At 51.2% G+C, this 18,887-nt stretch overlaps 1 protein-coding gene across 1 annotated transcript; it reads left to right on the top strand.

Moving 5' to 3' along the window:
* Positions 1 to 748: 748 nt before the first annotated feature.
* On the top strand, positions 749 to 1,705 carry LOC309584169 (olfactory receptor 14J1-like; the record flags this gene model as incomplete). Its single annotated transcript, XM_082300112.1, has 1 exon — positions 749 to 1,705. One exon carries the CDS (start codon positions 749 to 751, stop codon positions 1,703 to 1,705), a length of 957 nt encoding a protein of 318 aa, XP_082156238.1.
* Positions 1,706 to 18,887: the final 17,182 nt, after the last annotated feature.

Below are 18,887 nucleotides of genomic sequence, written 5' to 3'. Positions count from 1 at the left end.
AAGTCCCCTGAATGTCCCCCGGGGAAGTGCAGACATGCCACAGCTGAGGAAATGCTGCTGGGTTTGCCAAGGGCAGCGTGAGTGTCCCTGGCAGAAGGGGGTGCTGAGCCCTTGCTCAGAGACCTTTAGAGAGGGTGAGACATTCAGGGATGCCTCTGCTCTGGGCAGGGTCTGGTTTATCCCAGGGTGAGCCGGGAGTGTGATTGTGCTCTGCCTGCAGCCAAAGGGCCAAGCCCAGGCCAGCTGGGGACAAGCCCATGCAGCCCCTCAGCTTGCCCTGAGCCACAGGGAATCCTTTGCCTCTCACCTCTCTCAGTGGCAAACTGGGAGTGCAGCAGAAATGCTGGGGATTTCTGACCTCAGAGAATCAGGAATGATGTGTGGGTAGGAAAACATTTCCAAAAACTCACTCCTGCATCCCTGTCCTGTGGAACTGAGAGTAAAACTGCTACCAAGCCTTTCTAGGAGGGATTGCACTGACAAATCCTGACTCTCCAGCCTTGTCCCTCTGCCACAAGGCCACAAACCCAGGGCAGCGGGGCAGGGATGGCTCCTCGAGAGCCCCCACGCTCAGGCCTGGCTGCTCCTGGCACACTCACACAGCACAAGTGGAGCTCAGGCAGGGAACTGGCTGAAGGTTTTCCCAGAGCAGGAACAAGGGTGGGGCAGTCCCAGCGGGACAGTGTGCAGGGAATGGCACAGGTTTGGCTCCAAGCAGCCTGTCCTGGCTTGTCACTGTCCTTTCTCCATGAACAGGTGCCCATGGCCAGACACAGCAGTGTCCAACAGCAGCTCCATCAGCCACTTCCTCCTGCTGCCATTGGCAGACACGCGGCAGCTGCAGCTCCTGCACTTCTGCCTCTTCCTGGGCATCTCCCTGGCTGCCCTCCTGGGCAACGGCCTCATCATCAGCGCCGGAGCCTGCGGCCAGCACCTGCACAGCCCCATGTTCTTCTTCCTGCTCAGCCTGGCCCTCACCGACCTGGGCTCCATCTGCACCACTGTCCCCAAGGCCATGCACAATTCCCTCTGGGGCACCAGGCACGTCTCCTACACAGCATGTGCTGCTCAGGTGTTTCTGATTGTCTTCTTTCTTGGAACAGAGGATTTCCTCCTCACCATCATGTGCTACGAGCGCTACGTGTCCATCTGCAAAGCCCTGCACTACGGGACCCTCCTGGGCAGCAGAGCTTGTGCCCACATGGCAGCAGCTGCCTGGGCCAGTGCCTTTCTCACTGCTCTGCTGCACACGGCCAATACATTTTCCCTGCCCCTGTGCCAGGGCAATGCCCTGGGCCAGTTCTTCTGTGAAATCCCACACATCCTCAGGCTCTGCTGCTCAGACACATACCTGAGGGAATTTGGGCTTCTTGCTTTTAGTACTTTTCCTTTTTTGGGTTGTTTTGTGTTCATGCTTTTCTCCTATGTGCAGATCTCCAGGGCCGTGCTGAGGATCCCCTCTGAGCAGGGCCGGCACAAAGCCTTTTCCACGTGCCTCCCTCACCTGGCTGTGCTCTCTCTGTTTATCAGCACTGGCACATTTGCTCACCTGAAGCCCCCCTCCATCTCGTCCCCATCCCTGGATGTGCCAGTTCTGTACTCGGTGGTGCCTCCAGCCCTGAAGCCCCTCATCTACAGCCTGAGGAACCAGGAGCTCAAGGATGCCCTGAGGAAAATGATGACTGTATCTTTTCAGAAGGAATAAACTCTCTCTTTTCTTCTCCAGAACCTTCAGAATGTAACTCTTTACAATCTCAGCTGGTTTTTTCCTATTTGTCCATTTCTTCATTGGTGCCTTCTTTTCTTCTTTTTCTCGTGTTATGCCATTTTTTATAAAACCCTGTAGTACTGCTCTTAGCATTTCTACATGAACATCTACCTATCTTTGGAAACACAAAGACTTTCAGGAGGCTTCTTCCCTGTGCATTTGAATAAAAATGAGGGTCTGCCCTGACTTGTGTGTCCAAGGTTTGTTCCTCAGCCCTTCTCTGGCTCTGCAGGGACAGTGCCTGTGGGCACAGCTGGAGGGAAGAGACTCCCAGCACAGCAGCACAGCCAGGGACAATGGCCCAGCCTCTTCCCACCTCTGCTCTTCCCAGCCCATGGAACCCAGTGTCCATTGTGACACAGCGGGGCCTCATGGAACCCAGAACATCTTTATGACGCAATGGAATCTCATGGATCCAAGGGCCAGTTGTTATAGAGAGGGGCCTCATGGAACACCAGGGCCACAAAAACATTGCCAGGCCTAGTAGAAAGAAGGCACCTGGGGGAGGGCACTTGGACACTGTCTCTTGCAGCAGACTCTGGGTCTGGGGCATCACTTGGCATCGTGTGCAGTCCTGTGGAGCAAGGCCTCAGGAATAATTTTGGGAGCATTTTGGGAGGTCTTTGATGGATTATGACACCTCCTCAGCTCCCACGGGAGCTGTGCAGGGCCAGGGGACAAGGTCCAGCAGCTGGGTGGGCTCCCAGAGCAGACAGCAAAGGCTGCTTTGCTGGGCATTTCCCAGCACATTCCCAGCTGGAAGCAGAGGGAGGAAGGAAAGGGAAGCGAGTCCCTGCCAGAACCCCGGCAGGATTGGGGTGGGAAGGGACCCTGCCCGTGGGTTACTGGGCTGAAAGCCAAGTGGAGCAAGACCTTACAATGCCATCTCCCTGCCAGCCTGTGCTGCTGACAGGAGCAGGGTGCCACTTTAGCCCTCTGGGGGTGAGACCAAACTGTGCATTCCACTCCCCTTATCTCATTTCTGATGAGCTGTTCATGATGGGTTGTTTGCAGGAGCTGCCCAGTGCACCCCCGACCCCTCAGGCTATGAGGAGCTGGCTGTTAAATGAGATAAGGAAGGAGAGGCAAACCCTGGGAGGCAGGGCAGTGTTTCTTTTTCTGCACACCAATGACTCAGCTGTGATAACTCCCTCTGGGGTAGCAGCAGCACAGTCCCACCCAGCCTGAGGGCTCACCTCTGCTGATGGGCCATCATGGACTGAATGGCCCCAGCACAATGGGCAGCTGCAAGGACTGAGACCATCAAGGCTCCCAAAATATCCCATGACTCCCAGGATGACATCATTCCATTGTGAAACTGCCCGCCCTGGGGGAGGGGCTGAGCACTCCCACCTGAACCTGAGCATATAAAATCTGGGTTTGGGGCCTTCTGGCAACACTCAACAGATCCAGGGCAGGAGCAGAACTCCAAAAGGACGGTGACCACCGCTGTTGACAAGACTGCTCCCATCACTTGGACAGGACCGTGTCCACCACTCCGACCAACAGGTTTTGTTTTCTTTCCTTTTGCTTTGCATGCAGTGGGACCAGGTGGTGCTCGGCACAGGAACTAACCACCACCGTTCTGCTCTTGTCCCAGGGTGCCTGGTTATACTCAGCCTTTGTGGGTTACAGCTGTATCATGGTATTTCTTGTCATCTCTTTGGTGAATTGTAACTCCCACCTTAATCTCTCTTGGGGCAGATCAGTGGGGTTCATTTCTCATGCCAGGTAAAACCAGAATGGTGTTTGAGACTATTTTACAGTCATGATACGCCCGGTGACTTCTAGAGAAGTACTTGGGCAGGAGGAATCCATAAGCCAACAAACTCACACCTTGTTTTTTCCCTCCACACCAGGATTTCCCACTCCCAAACCTTGGCCAGATGGAGGACGAAGCTGTGAGGAAGAGGAAGATTCCCTGGGACCGCCAGGCAGGTGAGGAGGAAGTTCCTGCCCCTTTCCCCCTCTCTCCTGCTTCATCTCCCAGCCCAGCATCGCCCCCGGCTGCAGGACAACCCCGCTGCCGATGCTGTCCTGCCGGGGACGGACTGGGAGGATCTCCTTCCCCTTCCCTGTGGCACGCAGGCAAATCCCGTCCTCTCCTTGTCCTTCCTCCCCCAGACAAGGAGCTGAGGACAGAGCCCAGGGAGGACAAATCCCCGCGGCAGAACCTGGTGGAAGAGGCCATTTTGAGCAGCTCCATGGCGCAGGAATCCAGCGGGGAGGAATACCACCGGCGATCCCACAGGAGGAGGGGCTGCAAACGCAGCCCAGGGAGCTGTGAGGAGGAAAGACCCACCCTGTGCCGGGAAGGTGGCTGGAGATCCAGCCAGAGCTCAAACCTGGTGGTCCATGAGCAGCATCACACTAGGGAGAAATGCTACAAGTGCTTGGAATGTGGGAAGAGCTTCAGCCAGAGCAACAACCTGATCCACCACTGGTTGATCCACACCGGGGAACGGCCCTATGTGTGTGGGGAATGTGGGAAGAGCTTCAACCACCCCTCCAACATGATCCGCCACCGCCAGGTCCACACTTGGAAACGGCTCTACGAGATTGGGGAGTGTGGGAAGAGGTTTCAGACCAGCTCCAGTCTCCTCCTGCACCAGCGGATTCACACAGATGAGAGGCCCTTCCGCTGCCCCGACTGCGGGGAGGGCTTCAGGTGCAACTACCACCTCACCAGGCACAAACGAATCCACACCGGGGAGAGGCCCTACGAGTGTCCCGAGTGCGGGAACAGCTTCTCCAGGAGCTCTCACTTGACCAGACACCAACAGTGCCACCTGTAAGGGAAGCCCTGCAAGTGCCCCGAGTGCGGGAACAGCTTCGTGCACTGCTCCAACTTCATCTCACAGCAGAGGATCCGTGTGGGGTGATGCACAGTGACCCCCGTTGGGCAGAGACCTGGTGACCCCTGTTCCAGATGATCCCCATGGTTGCGGGGAATGTTTGAGAGATTTATTTCACTTCTCATTCTCGTGCTCTGATTTCATTGCTAATAAATGCAATCCCTGTCCCCAGACTGGGTCTGTGTTTCCATGCTGGTGATTGGGGCAGGAGTTCTCCTGGTCCTTATCTCAGCTCCTGGGCCTTTCCTCAGCCAATTAAAGAAGTCACTAAACAATTTTTAGCCACTCTGAGCTTTTCTTGCTGATGACTGCCCAGGTGCCAGGTGGATCTGCCACACCCAGAGCTCCCCCCCTGGGGCCCCCCTCACCCCCAGTGCCCCCCGGGAGCAGAATTAAGGGAGAGGGGAGGTTTCAGCACCTGCCCAGAGCTGGGGATAGGGCAGCTGGGGCCATACTGGTGGCACTGGTGGTGCTGGGAGCCCCCCTGGCCACAGGAATGGAGCTCTCAGGTGAGCCGAGGGGGTGGGAAGAGGAGTCCGAGTATGGTGGGAAAGGTGGGGAGAGGAGGGAAAATGGGTGTGTGGGACCCATAAAATGAGTTGGAGGGGGAGTGGGACCCCCTAAAGCAAGAATGGGAAAGGGTCTGAGAACGGGGGGATGATGGGAGAGGTGTGGGAAAGCTTCGAAATTGGGGAATGGGAAGGGTGGGATCCCAAAACTGAGAAGGGGTGGCCTGGGGATTGGGAGGATTGTGTGAAAAGGGTTAGGAAATAGGCAAAAGGGGGTACTGCGACCCCCAAACTGATGGGGGCAGGGGCTGGCAAATGGGGATTGATGGGAAAGGAGGGGAGAAAATGGAAAAAGGGTGGAAATGAGGGTGGGACTGTGGGAAGGAAGGTCCCATTGCGGCTGTGGAGCAAGGGGCAGTGGAGTGGGGATCCAGGGTGGCCCCCTGAGCTCTTGGCTTGCTGTCGGGTGCTGGGGGCTGCTGGGGGGGCACTCCCTGACCTCTGTCCTGCTTACACAGGGCTCTTCCAGCACATGGTAAAGTCCGAGTGTCGCTTCATTAATGGTACCAAACAGGCGAGGTTGGTGGTGAGGTTCAGCTACAGCCTGGAGCAGCTCCTGCACTTGGACAGCAAGGTGGGGCACTGCGTGGGGGACACACTGTATGGGGAGAAACAGGCCCGCTACTGGAACACTGTCCTGGGGTGATGTTATGAGGCTGCTTTATTCCTTAACCCTCCGCTCAGTGCCCAAGGACGCTGTGTCTTTAGGATGGACCTGGGGGTGGGGCCGGATCCACGGGACCCGGGTGCGGGTCGGTTCAACAGCTAGAGCCCAACGGCTCGGGGGCTCCAGGGTCTCAGCAGGGCCTGGGAGGGAGTGCGCCGGGAGCGCTGTGTGGCTCCTTGGGTTTTTGGTGTTCCAACTTGCTGGAAAAAGGTTCTGTTGGTTTTTTCTTGTTCTTTTTCCCTTCCCTCCCCTTGCCCCACTGCCTCCCTTCCCTTCCCTCCGGTCCAGGGAGCCTGCGAGTTGGCACTGGTGTGCCCACAGGGTGGCCCTGGCTGGTCTGAGCCCATGTGTCTGTTCCCTCTCTGGGAATTTGTTGTATTTTGGGGTTTTTTCCCCCTGTTCTACCCTGCTTTGTTTTTTTCTAATAAACAGTTTGGGGTTTATTTCCCACTTCCAGTTCTTGTGACCCACTTGTCTTACTGGTGGAGGAAAAGGGGAGGCCCTTTTCCCTTTGGAGGAGACACTCATTCCAGAGTGTTTCCTCCTGAGGTCTTGTCTCCAAAACCAAGACATAAATTTGGCGCCCAACTTAAGGGGCACGTGGAAGCGGAAAAAAAAATTAAAATAATTTTGGTTTGAATCACTTTTGTATTGAGGTACAGCAGTAAGACTGTCCAGAGACTGAGAGCTTCAAGGGCCCCTTGTCATCCCTTGGTCGATACTTAGATCAAGTGACAGGGACCCCAAATGCCTCTCTTCAGTGCCATCCAGAATTGTACTATCACCTGCAGTGTCCCAGATTCGGACCATCCAACTTCATATAGTTTCATCAGGCCATTGGGTGGAATCCTTCCTCAGGGTACGAGGGCCCTCTATGGACAGGACTCGGTAATGATTTCAGGTTCCACTTCCTCTGCTGGCTGTGAAGGTCCTGGCTGCTCATCATCATCCACGGGGCAAATGGATTTGGCTTTGTGTTTCTTTCTCTGGACAGGGGCAATTGTTGTTGGTTTAGGCTCCCCATCTGCTTTAGCTGCAGCTGGAGTGATTGGGGCACCTGCTGGCTTATTCTCCTGCCCCTCTGGCTGTATCTTCTGCCCTACAGAATCCAGCAGTGTGCGGTAAGCGTTAGCCAGGACCCAGCACATGGCAATGAGCTTTTCCTTTTCATCAGTGTTGTTATTGCAGTTTTCCTTCAGATACTTCCCCACCTCAGCTGGATTCTGAATTCATTCAGGGGGGAAGTTTCAGGCTACTGGGTCAAAACAGTGCTTCAGGGTCAGGCCTGTGTCCTCCCATACCCCACAGCACTTGGGATTTTCTGCAACTGGGGCAGGTGTCTGGGCAACTCCTCTGGAGATCTCAGCCCTTTTTTTAGACAAGCTGGAGACCACATAGAGAAACCCTGCTAGATAACATAACAAGGAGGTGGCATCTTTGACATCCAGGGGAAACTGGACACTTTCAAAAGGTGACGTGCCAGATCTGAAGGGGAAGAAGGAGATGAAGGGCTGGGAGTTATCATCCCCTGCTTTTCCCCTAACAAACTGGGTGTAATTGCTAATACATTCCAAAAGGAAACTACCAAGGCCAGAATGGGAAAACAACATGACATACACCTTCTCCATGGCTTCCATTACTTCAGCCAAACTTCGATGAATCACTACCACCAGGCATATTAAAATGGCAGTGCTGATTCTTCAACCTGACTTATAAAAGTGTAAGCCAGGGACCCGACTGGCCATAGCTGTGGACGTGTACTTACGGCTAGCTTCCACAGAAAAATTATTAAATCAAGCAGCATGGTCTTACTGCTGTACCTCAATACAAAAGTGTCTTGGGGTGACCTTATGATGTGTATCCCATATCACTGCCTATGCCCAGAAATTAATTATTGGCCTTTCTATGCCTCTGAACTGAGCCTGAGAGGGGGAAGAAAATAACTGAGCAAAACTTTCTCAAAGCAGTTTGAAACTTGTTCAAAGTCACATAAAGATAGCAGGTTTTTTTTCCCAGCTGGGGCAGTGGGGGGGGAGCGAGGAAGCACCCGGCTTGCAGCTTTTCCAGTCAGTTTTTGGCCAGTTTTTTTTCCGGTTCTTCTTGTTCTCCGGAGAGAGACTGAGAGTCGAACTTTTCCTTCTCTGGAATTTCGGATTTTCTCCCTTTTCTACTGGACTGCTTGATTGCTGTAACATCAGAGCACATCGGGAGGACTTTCCACCGGGCACAGAGGGCCTGGCCCTGGCCAAGCCCCAGCTCCGAGGAGACCAAAGGGAGGACTCGAACACTTTCCCAGGTTTTTCCTCTACAGCGAAAGATTTTACCATTTAACATTATTTTCCTTTCCCGTGTGTTTGTTAAATAAATAGTTTTATTTTCTTCACTTTCCTTCGAGGAAATTTTTTTTTTTTTCCCGAACCTGGTGGGGGGAGGGGTGGTTGTGCCTTCTCTCAGAATATATATATATTTCTAAATTTGGCCAAACCGGAACAAATTTAGTGGCGCCCAACTGTGTGGCTTGAAGGAAAGTGAAAAAAAAACCTGTGCTAATTACATTTTGGTTTGAATTTACTTATTCTGTGTTGGAGTAAAGTAATCACCATGTTGGTTGAGTTCATAATGTCTCTCTGTCTTGATGTACTCATGTCTTTTTGGTCCTTAGGCTTCATTGAGGTACTGATTTTTTTTTGGTCCCTAGGGTTGTTTGCCTATCCACAACTTGCTCCAATTTTGTCCCTGATATGTAAATTTTACAGAGCAGGGAGACGAATCAGGATTTCTATCTTCTTGTGCTCAGTGATAATGATTTATAAGAAGTTGACAGAGGTACAGGCAGCTGTTCGAGGTGTGTATGATAAGTGGTTTCTCCGTCCTAACCCCAGTCCTAGCTTCAGTAGCCTGTTTTGGGAATTTATTAGTAATTGCACCCAGATTGTTAGAGGAGGAGGAGATGGGGTTTCCCTTCCCTTTAAATTTGATAGGTCATCTTTTGAGAATGTTCAGTTTCCCCTGGATGTTAAAGAGACCACCCTCCTGGTATTTAATCTGGTAAGCTTCCTCTATGTGCTCTGTATGTCTCGCAGCTTGTCTAGAATAAGAGCTCAGATTTCCAGGGTGACTGATGAGACACCTGACCCAGAGGTGGAACATCCTGAGTGGTGTGGGGAATGGGAGGATATAGGCCAAATCTTGAAAAAATTCTCTGACCCAATAGTTTGCAAGTTTCCCCCTGGACAAGTTCAGAAACCAGCTGAGGTGGCAAAATATCTGAAAGAGAAATACAATGACAATTCCAATGAGAACAAGCTCCTTGCAATATGTTGGGCTTTGGCATATGCCTATCGCACATTGCAGCAGGTAATGGTAGAGAGGCAGGAAGATCAGTCAGCAAAGCCTGCAGATACCCCAGTCACTCAGGCTGCAGATAAACCAGACAGCAAGCCCAAACCAGACGGAGATTCTAAGCCACTGACAGTGGCTCCTGTCACAAGGAAAAAGCACACAACCAAAACTGATCGCCCAGTGAAAGATGATGATGATGCAGGGGAAGGGACCTCAAAAGATGCAGGGGAAGGAACCTCAAAACCACCAACGGACTCAGGCACAGAAACCATTACTGAGTCCATGTCCATAAAGGACCTTCACAGCCTAAGAAAGGATTACACCCGACGGTCTGATGAATCCATAATAAGTTGGATGGTCCGTATTTGGGATGCGGCAGGTGATGATGTGATGCTGGATGGTGCTGAAGTGAGGCATTTGGGATCCCTGTCACATGATCCAGTGATCGACCAAGTGATGAAAAGGGGGGCTGACTCTACCAGTCTTTGGAGGCGGGTTTTGACAGGCGTGGCTGAAAGATACATGTGCGGAGATGATCTCTACATGCAGCAAACCCCATGGAAGACCATAGAACAAGGGATCCAGCGCCTGAGAGAACTAGGGGTGGTAGAGGTTATCTTCACAAATGACCCAGGATTGAGAAGTCCAGACCGGGCCAGAGTTATTCCATACATGTGGCGAAAACTCATACATCTTGGGCCACCAGAATACGCTTCTGCTTTAGCAATAATGAAACCGGACTATGGTGCAAATGAGACTGTGCAGGATATGGCAGTGAAGCTCCGAGCATATGCAGACTCTGTGCATGGCCCAACACATGCAAGAATCGCAGCTGTGGAAACACGTATGCAGAAAATGGAAGATAAGATGGAAAGGAATCACCAGGAGATTAAAGAGTGCCTTCTCCGTGGACGTTCCCCAGAGAGAAGGTACATCCCACGAAGTGAGCTGTGGAATTTCCTGTGTGACAGTGGGGAAAACATGAGGAAGTGGGGTGGACAACCCACTTCTGCTCTGGCAGCACGAGTGAGTGAATTGAAGGAGCGCAAGTCTCAGAAAGGAGGATCTACCAAAAAGGAAGTAGCTCCAGTTGCATGTAGCCAAACTGCCGGAAATGATGGAAAAGACGATGGCATGTCCAATTCCCATGAAGGAACCTCTAAGATACAGGCCCAGGGAAAGAAGGATAACCAGGCATAGAGGGGCCCTGCCTCTAGCCAGGTAGAGGTCAGGGAAAACCGTGTTTTTTGGACTGTGTGGATTCGTTGGCCTGGTACATCAGAACCACAAAAATATGATGCCTTGGTTGACACTGGTGCGCAGTGTACAATAATTCCATCGCAGCTTGTGGGGGTAGAATCTGTTTCTATTTCTGGTGTAACAGGTGGATCACAAAATTTGACCTTGGTGGAAGCTGAGGTGAGCCTGACTGGAAATGAGTGGAAGAGACATCTCATTGTGACTGGTCCAGAGGCCCCGTGCATTTTGGGCATAGACTTCCTCCGGAACGGGTATTTTAGAGACCCAAAGGGACTCAAGTGGGCTTTTGGAATAGCTGCTGTGGAGACAGAGGGCATTAAGCAATTGAACACTTTGCCTGGGCTATCAGAGAACCCATCTGCAGTCGGCCTTCTGAAGGTGGAAGAACAAAGAGTACCAATTGCCACCTCGACAGTGCATCGCCGACAGTACCGAACAACTCGAGATGCTGTGATTCCCATCCACAAGATGATCCGTGAGCTAGAGAGCCAAGGGGTGGTCAGCAAGACCCACTCACCCTTCAATAGTCCCATTTGGCCTGTGCGCAAATCTGAAGGAGAATGGAGATTGACTGTGGACTATCGTGCCTTGAATGAAGTGACTCCACCATTGAGCGCTGCTGTGCCGGACATGTTGGAGCTCCAGTACGAGTTGGAGTCCAAAGCAGCGAAGTGGTACGCCACTATTGACATTGCCAATGCATTCTTCTCTATTCCTCTGGCAGCAGAGTGCAGGCCTCAGTTTGCCTTCACCTGGAGGGGCGTGCAGTACACCTGGAACCGACTGCCCCAAGGGTGGAAGCATAGCCCCACCATCTGCCATGGACTAATCCAGACTGCACTAGAAAAGGGTGAGGCCCCAGAACATTTGCAGTACATTGATGACATCATTGTGTGGGGGAACACTGCATCAGAAGTGTTTGAGAAAGGAGAGGAAGTTATCCGGATTCTCCTGGAAGCTGGTTTCGCCATCAAGAAGAGCAAAGTCAAGGGACCTGCTCAAGAGATCCAGTTCCTGGGAGTAAAGTGGCAAGATGGACGGCGTCAGATTCCCACTGAGGTCATCAATAAGATCACAGCGATGTCTCCACCAACCAACAAGAAGGAAACACAAGCTTTCCTAGGTGCTATAGGCTTTTGGAGGATGCATATTCCTGAGTACAGCCAGATTGTGAGTCCTCTTTACCTGGTTACCCGCAAGAAGAACGATTTCCATTGGGGCCCCGAACAGCAACAAGCTTTTGCCCAAATCAAGCAGGAAATCGCTCACGCCGTAGCCCTTGGCCCAGTCAGAACAGGACCAGAAGTGAAGAACGTGCTCTACTCTGCAGCCGGGAGCCATGGCCTGTCCTGGAGCCTTTGGCAGAAGGTGCCTGGTGAGACTCGAGGTCGACCACTGGGATTCTGGAGCCGAAGCTACAGAGGGTCTGAAGCCAACTACACCCCAACAGAGAAGGAAATCTTGGCAGCCTATGAAGGAGTCCAAGCTGCCTCAGAGGTAATCGGCACAGAGGCACAACTCCTCCTGGCACCCCGACTACCAGTGCTGGGATGGATGTTCAAAGCAGAGGTTCCCTCTACCCACCATGCCACCAATGCCACATGGAGCAAATGGATTGCTCTCATCACACAGCGCGCCCGAATCGGAAAACTGAATCGCCCTGGGATTTTGGAAATAATTACCAACTGGCCTGAAGGTGAAAACTTTGGTCTCGCTGATGAAGAACAAGTGACACGCGCTGAAGAAGCTCCACCGTACAACCAACTGCCATCAGAAGACACAGGCTACGCTCTTTTCACCGACGGTTCTTGTCGCATCGTAGGGATGAAACGAAAGTGGAAAGCAGCCGTATGGAGTCCCACACGACGGGTTGCAGAAGCTACTGAAGGAGAAGGTGGATCAAGCCAACTCGCTGAACTCAAAGCTGTTCAACTAGCCCTGGACATTGCTGAAAGGGAGAAGTGGCCAAAGCTCTACCTCTACACTGATTCATGGATGGTAGCCAATGCTCTGTGGGGATGGTTAGAAAAGTGGGAAAAAGCTAATTGGCAGCGTAGGGGAAAACCAATCTGGGCTGCTGCAGAGTGGAAAAACATCGCTGCCCGAGTAAGAAAGCTGGTTGTGAAAGTCCGCCATGTAGATGCCCATGTCCCCAAGAGTAGGGCTAATGAAGAACACCAAAACAACAAGCAGGTAGATCAAGCTGCAAAGATAGAGGTGTCACAGGTAGACTTGGACTGGAAACACAAGGGAGAGTTGTTCCTAGCTCGATGGGCCCACGATGCCTCAGGCCATCAGGGCAGAGATGCCACCTATAAGTGGGCACGAGACCGAGGGGTGGATCTGACCATGGACAGTATCTCCCAGGTGATCCATGACTGTGAGACATGCGCTGCGATCAAGCAGGCCAAGCGGGTGAAGCCCCTGTGGTATGGTGGGCGATGGTCCAAATACAAGTATGGGGAGGCCTGGCAGATTGATTACATCACACTGCCTCAAACCCGCCAAGGCAAGCGCTATGTGCTCACAATGGTAGAAGCCACCACAGGATGGCTGGAGACCTACCCTGTGCCTCATGCTACTGCCCGGAACACCATCCTGGGCCTTGAAAAGCAAGTCCTTTGGAGGCATGGCACCCCTGAGAGAATCGAGTCTGACAATGGGACTCATTTTAAGAATAGCCTTATTAACACCTGGGCTAGAGAACATGGCATTGAGTGGGTGTACCACATCCCTTACCATGCACCAGCTGCAGGCAAAGTGGAACGATGTAATGGGTTGTTGAAAACCACTTTGAAGGCACTGGGTGGGGGAACTTTCAAAAATTGGGAACAGAATCTAGCAAAGGCCACCTGGTTAGTTAACACCCGAGGTTCCACCAATAGAGCTGGTCCAGCCCAATCTGAATCCCTGCATACAACCGATGGAGATAAGGTCCCAGTAGTGCATGTCAGAGGTCTGTTAGGAAAACCTGTGTGGATAAATTCTGCCTCGAGTACAGACAAACCCGTCCGTGGGGTTGTCTTTGCTCAGGGACCTGGTTGCACATGGTGGGTAATGCAGAAAGATGGCACAACACATTGTGTATCACAGGGAGATCTGATTGTTGTGTGAAAACCACCTATAATGTGGAATGCCTGTGTACCCCTGCTTGCTGATTGTCACTGTCACTGTTCGTATATAGCTGTATATATATATATATTTACATATGTATTAATGTGTGTGTAGAATTAGAATATCTTCGTTTGGGCATTGAGCCAACAATATGGGATAAGGGGTGGAATGTCTTGGGGTGACCTTATGATGTGTATCCCATATCACTGCCTATGCCCAGAAATTAATTATTGGCCTTTCTATGCCTCTGAACTGAGCCTGAGAGGGGGAAGAAAATAACTGAGCAAAACTTTCTCAAAGCAGTTTGAAACTTGTTCAAGGTGACATAAAGATAGCAGGTTTTTTTTCCCAGCTGGGGCAGTGGGGGGGGAGCGAGGAAGCACCCGGCTTGCAGCTTTTCCAGTCAGTTTTTGGCCAGTTTTTTTTCCGGTTCTTCTTGTTCTCCGGAGAGAGACTGAGAGTCGAACTTTTCCTTCTCTGGAATTTCGGATTTTCTCCCTTTTCTACTGGACTGCTTGATTGCTGTAACATCAGAGCACATCGGGAGGACTTTCCACCGGGCACAGAGGGCCTGGCCCTGGCCAAGCCCCAGCTCCGAGGAGACCAAAGGGAGGACTCGAACACTTTCCCAGGTTTTTCCTCTACAGCGAAAGATTTTACCATTTAACATTATTTTCCTTTCCCGTGTGTTTGTTAAATAAATAGTTTTATTTTCTTCACTTTCCTTCGAGGAAATTTTTTTTTTTTTCCCGAACCTGGTGGGGGGAGGGGTGGTTGTGCCTTCTCTCAGAATATATATATATTTCTAAATTTGGCCAAACCGGAACAAATTTAGTGGCGCCCAACTGTGTGGCTTGAAGGAAAGTGAAAAAAAAACCTGTGCTAATTACATTTTGGTTTGAATTTACTTATTCTGTGTTGGAGTAAAGTAATCACCATGTTGGTTGAGTTCATAATGTCTCTCTGTCTTGATGTACTCATGTCTTTTTGGTCCTTAGGCTTCATTGAGGTACTGATTTTTTTTTGGTCCCTAGGGTTGTTTGCCTATCCACAACTTGCTCCAATTTTGTCCCTGATATGTAAATTTTACAGAGCAGGGAGACGAATCAGGATTTCTATCTTCTTGTGCTCAGTGATAATGATTTATAAGAAGTTGACAGAGGTACAGGCAGCTGTTCGAGGTGTGTATGATAAGTGGTTTCTCCGTCCTAACCCCAGTCCTAGCTTCAGTAGCCTGTTTTGGGAATTTATTAGTAATTGCACCCAGATTGTTAGAGGAGGAGGAGATGGGGTTTCCCTTCCCTTTAAATTTGATAGGTCATCTTTTGAGAATGTTCAGTTTCCCCTGGATGTTAAAGAGACCACCCTCCTGGTATTTAATCTGGTAAGCTTCCTCTATGTGCTCTGTATGTCTCGCAGCTTGTCTAGAATAAGAGCTCAGATTTCCAGGGTGACTGATGAGACACCTGACCCAGAGGTGGAACATCCTGAGTGGTGTGGGGAATGGGAGGATATAGGCCAAATCTTGAAAAAATTCTCTGACCCAATAGTTTGCAAGTTTCCCCCTGGACAAGTTCAGAAACCAGCTGAGGTGGCAAAATATCTGAAAGAGAAATACAATGACAATTCCAATGAGAACAAGCTCCTTGCAATATGTTGGGCTTTGGCATATGCCTATCGCACATTGCAGCAGGTAATGGTAGAGAGGCAGGAAGATCAGTCAGCAAAGCCTGCAGATACCCCAGTCACTCAGGCTGCAGATAAACCAGACAGCAAGCCCAAACCAGACGGAGATTCTAAGCCACTGACAGTGGCTCCTGTCACAAGGAAAAAGCACACAACCAAAACTGATCGCCCAGTGAAAGATGATGATGATGCAGGGGAAGGGACCTCAAAAGATGCAGGGGAAGGAACCTCAAAACCACCAACGGACTCAGGCACAGAAACCATTACTGAGTCCATGTCCATAAAGGACCTTCACAGCCTAAGAAAGGATTACACCCGACGGTCTGATGAATCCATAATAAGTTGGATGGTCCGTATTTGGGATGCGGCAGGTGATGATGTGATGCTGGATGGTGCTGAAGTGAGGCATTTGGGATCCCTGTCACATGATCCAGTGATCGACCAAGTGATGAAAAGGGGGGCTGACTCTACCAGTCTTTGGAGGCGGGTTTTGACAGGCGTGGCTGAAAGATACATGTGCGGAGATGATCTCTACATGCAGCAAACCCCATGGAAGACCATAGAACAAGGGATCCAGCGCCTGAGAGAACTAGGGGTGGTAGAGGTTATCTTCACAAATGACCCAGGATTGAGAAGTCCAGACCGGGCCAGAGTTATTCCATACATGTGGCGAAAACTCATACATCTTGGGCCACCAGAATACGCTTCTGCTTTAGCAATAATGAAACCGGACTATGGTGCAAATGAGACTGTGCAGGATATGGCAGTGAAGCTCCGAGCATATGCAGACTCTGTGCATGGCCCAACACATGCAAGAATCGCAGCTGTGGAAACACGTATGCAGAAAATGGAAGATAAGATGGAAAGGAATCACCAGGAGATTAAAGAGTGCCTTCTCCGTGGACGTTCCCCAGAGAGAAGGTACATCCCACGAAGTGAGCTGTGGAATTTCCTGTGTGACAGTGGGGAAAACATGAGGAAGTGGGGTGGACAACCCACTTCTGCTCTGGCAGCACGAGTGAGTGAATTGAAGGAGCGCAAGTCTCAGAAAGGAGGATCTACCAAAAAGGAAGTAGCTCCAGTTGCATGTAGCCAAACTGCCGGAAATGATGGAAAAGACGATGGCATGTCCAATTCCCATGAAGGAACCTCTAAGATACAGGCCCAGGGAAAGAAGGATAACCAGGCATAGAGGGGCCCTGCCTCTAGCCAGGTAGAGGTCAGGGAAAACCGTGTTTTTTGGACTGTGTGGATTCGTTGGCCTGGTACATCAGAACCACAAAAATATGATGCCTTGGTTGACACTGGTGCGCAGTGTACAATAATTCCATCGCAGCTTGTGGGGGTAGAATCTGTTTCTATTTCTGGTGTAACAGGTGGATCACAAAATTTGACCTTGGTGGAAGCTGAGGTGAGCCTGACTGGAAATGAGTGGAAGAGACATCTCATTGTGACTGGTCCAGAGGCCCCGTGCATTTTGGGCATAGACTTCCTCCGGAACGGGTATTTTAGAGACCCAAAGGGACTCAAGTGGGCTTTTGGAATAGCTGCTGTGGAGACAGAGGGCATTAAGCAATTGAACACTTTGCCTGGGCTATCAGAGAACCCATCTGCAGTCGGCCTTCTGAAGGTGGAAGAACAAAGAGTACCAATTGCCACCTCGACAGTGCATCGCCGACAGTACCGAACAACTCGAGATGCTGTGATTCCCATCCACAAGATGATCCGTGAGCTAGAGAGCCAAGGGGTGGTCAGCAAGACCCACTCACCCTTCAATAGTCCCATTTGGCCTGTGCGCAAATCTGAAGGAGAATGGAGATTGACTGTGGACTATCGTGCCTTGAATGAAGTGACTCCACCATTGAGCGCTGCTGTGCCGGACATGTTGGAGCTCCAGTACGAGTTGGAGTCCAAAGCAGCGAAGTGGTACGCCACTATTGACATTGCCAATGCATTCTTCTCTATTCCTCTGGCAGCAGAGTGCAGGCCTCAGTTTGCCTTCACCTGGAGGGGCGTGCAGTACACCTGGAACCGACTGCCCCAAGGGTGGAAGCATAGCCCCACCATCTGCCATGGACTAATCCAGACTGCACTAGAAAAGGGTGAGGCCCCAGAACATTTGCAGTACATTGATGACATCATTGTGTGGGGGAACACTGCATCAGAAGTGTTTGAGAAAGGAGAGGAAGTTATCCGGATTCTCCTGGAAGCTGGTTTCGCCATCAAGAAGAGCAAAGTCAAGGGACCTGCTCAAGAGATCCAGTTCCTGGGAGTAAAGTGGCAAGATGGACGGCGTCAGATTCCCACTGAGGTCATCAATAAGATCACAGCGATGTCTCCACCAACCAACAAGAAGGAAACACAAGCTTTCCTAGGTGCTATAGGCTTTTGGAGGATGCATATTCCTGAGTACAGCCAGATTGTGAGTCCTCTTTACCTGGTTACCCGCAAGAAGAACGATTTCCATTGGGGCCCCGAACAGCAACAAGCTTTTGCCCAAATCAAGCAGGAAATCGCTCACGCCGTAGCCCTTGGCCCAGTCAGAACAGGACCAGAAGTGAAGAACGTGCTCTACTCTGCAGCCGGGAGCCATGGCCTGTCCTGGAGCCTTTGGCAGAAGGTGCCTGGTGAGACTCGAGGTCGACCACTGGGATTCTGGAGCCGAAGCTACAGAGGGTCTGAAGCCAACTACACCCCAACAGAGAAGGAAATCTTGGCAGCCTATGAAGGAGTCCAAGCTGCCTCAGAGGTAATCGGCACAGAGGCACAACTCCTCCTGGCACCCCGACTACCAGTGCTGGGATGGATGTTCAAAGCAGAGGTTCCCTCTACCCACCATGCCACCAATGCCACATGGAGCAAATGGATTGCTCTCATCACACAGCGCGCCCGAATCGGAAAACTGAATCGCCCTGGGATTTTGGAAATAATTACCAACTGGCCTGAAGGTGAAAACTTTGGTCTCGCTGATGAAGAACAAGTGACACGCGCTGAAGAAGCTCCACCGTACAACCAACTGCCATCAGAAGACACAGGCTACGCTCTTTTCACCGACGGTTCTTGTCGCATCGTAGGGATGAAACGAAAGTGGAAAGCAGCCGTATGGAGTCCCACACGACGGGTTGCAGAAGCTACTGAAGGAGAAGGTGGATCAAGCCAACTCGCTGAACTCAAAGCTGTTCAACTAGCCCTGGACATTGCTGAAAGGGAGAAGTGGCCAAAGCTCTACCTCTACACTGATTCATGGATGGTAGCCAATGCTCTGTGGGGATGGTTAGAAAAGTGGGAAAAAGCTAATTGGCAGCGTAGGGGAAAACCAATCTGGGCTGCTGCAGAGTGGAAAAACATCGCTGCCCGAGTAAGAAAGCTGGTTGTGAAAGTCCGCCATGTAGATGCCCATGTCCCCAAGAGTAGGGCTAATGAAGAACACCAAAACAACAAGCAGGTAGATCAAGCTGCAAAGATAGAGGTGTCACAGGTAGACTTGGACTGGAAACACAAGGGAGAGTTGTTCCTAGCTCGATGGGCCCATGATGCCTCAGGCCATCAGGGCAGAGATGCCACCTATAAGTGGGCACGAGACCGAGGGGTGGATCTAACCATGGACAGTATCTCCCAGGTTATCC

The sequence above is a fragment of the Coloeus monedula genome, assembly GCF_965178545.1.
Source record: "Coloeus monedula genome assembly, chromosome: 37".
NCBI classification, from domain to species: Eukaryota; Metazoa; Chordata; class Aves; order Passeriformes; family Corvidae; genus Coloeus; species Coloeus monedula.
The sequence above is the reverse complement of the archived record's forward strand: the minus strand, read 5'-3'. Positions and strand labels throughout refer to the sequence as shown.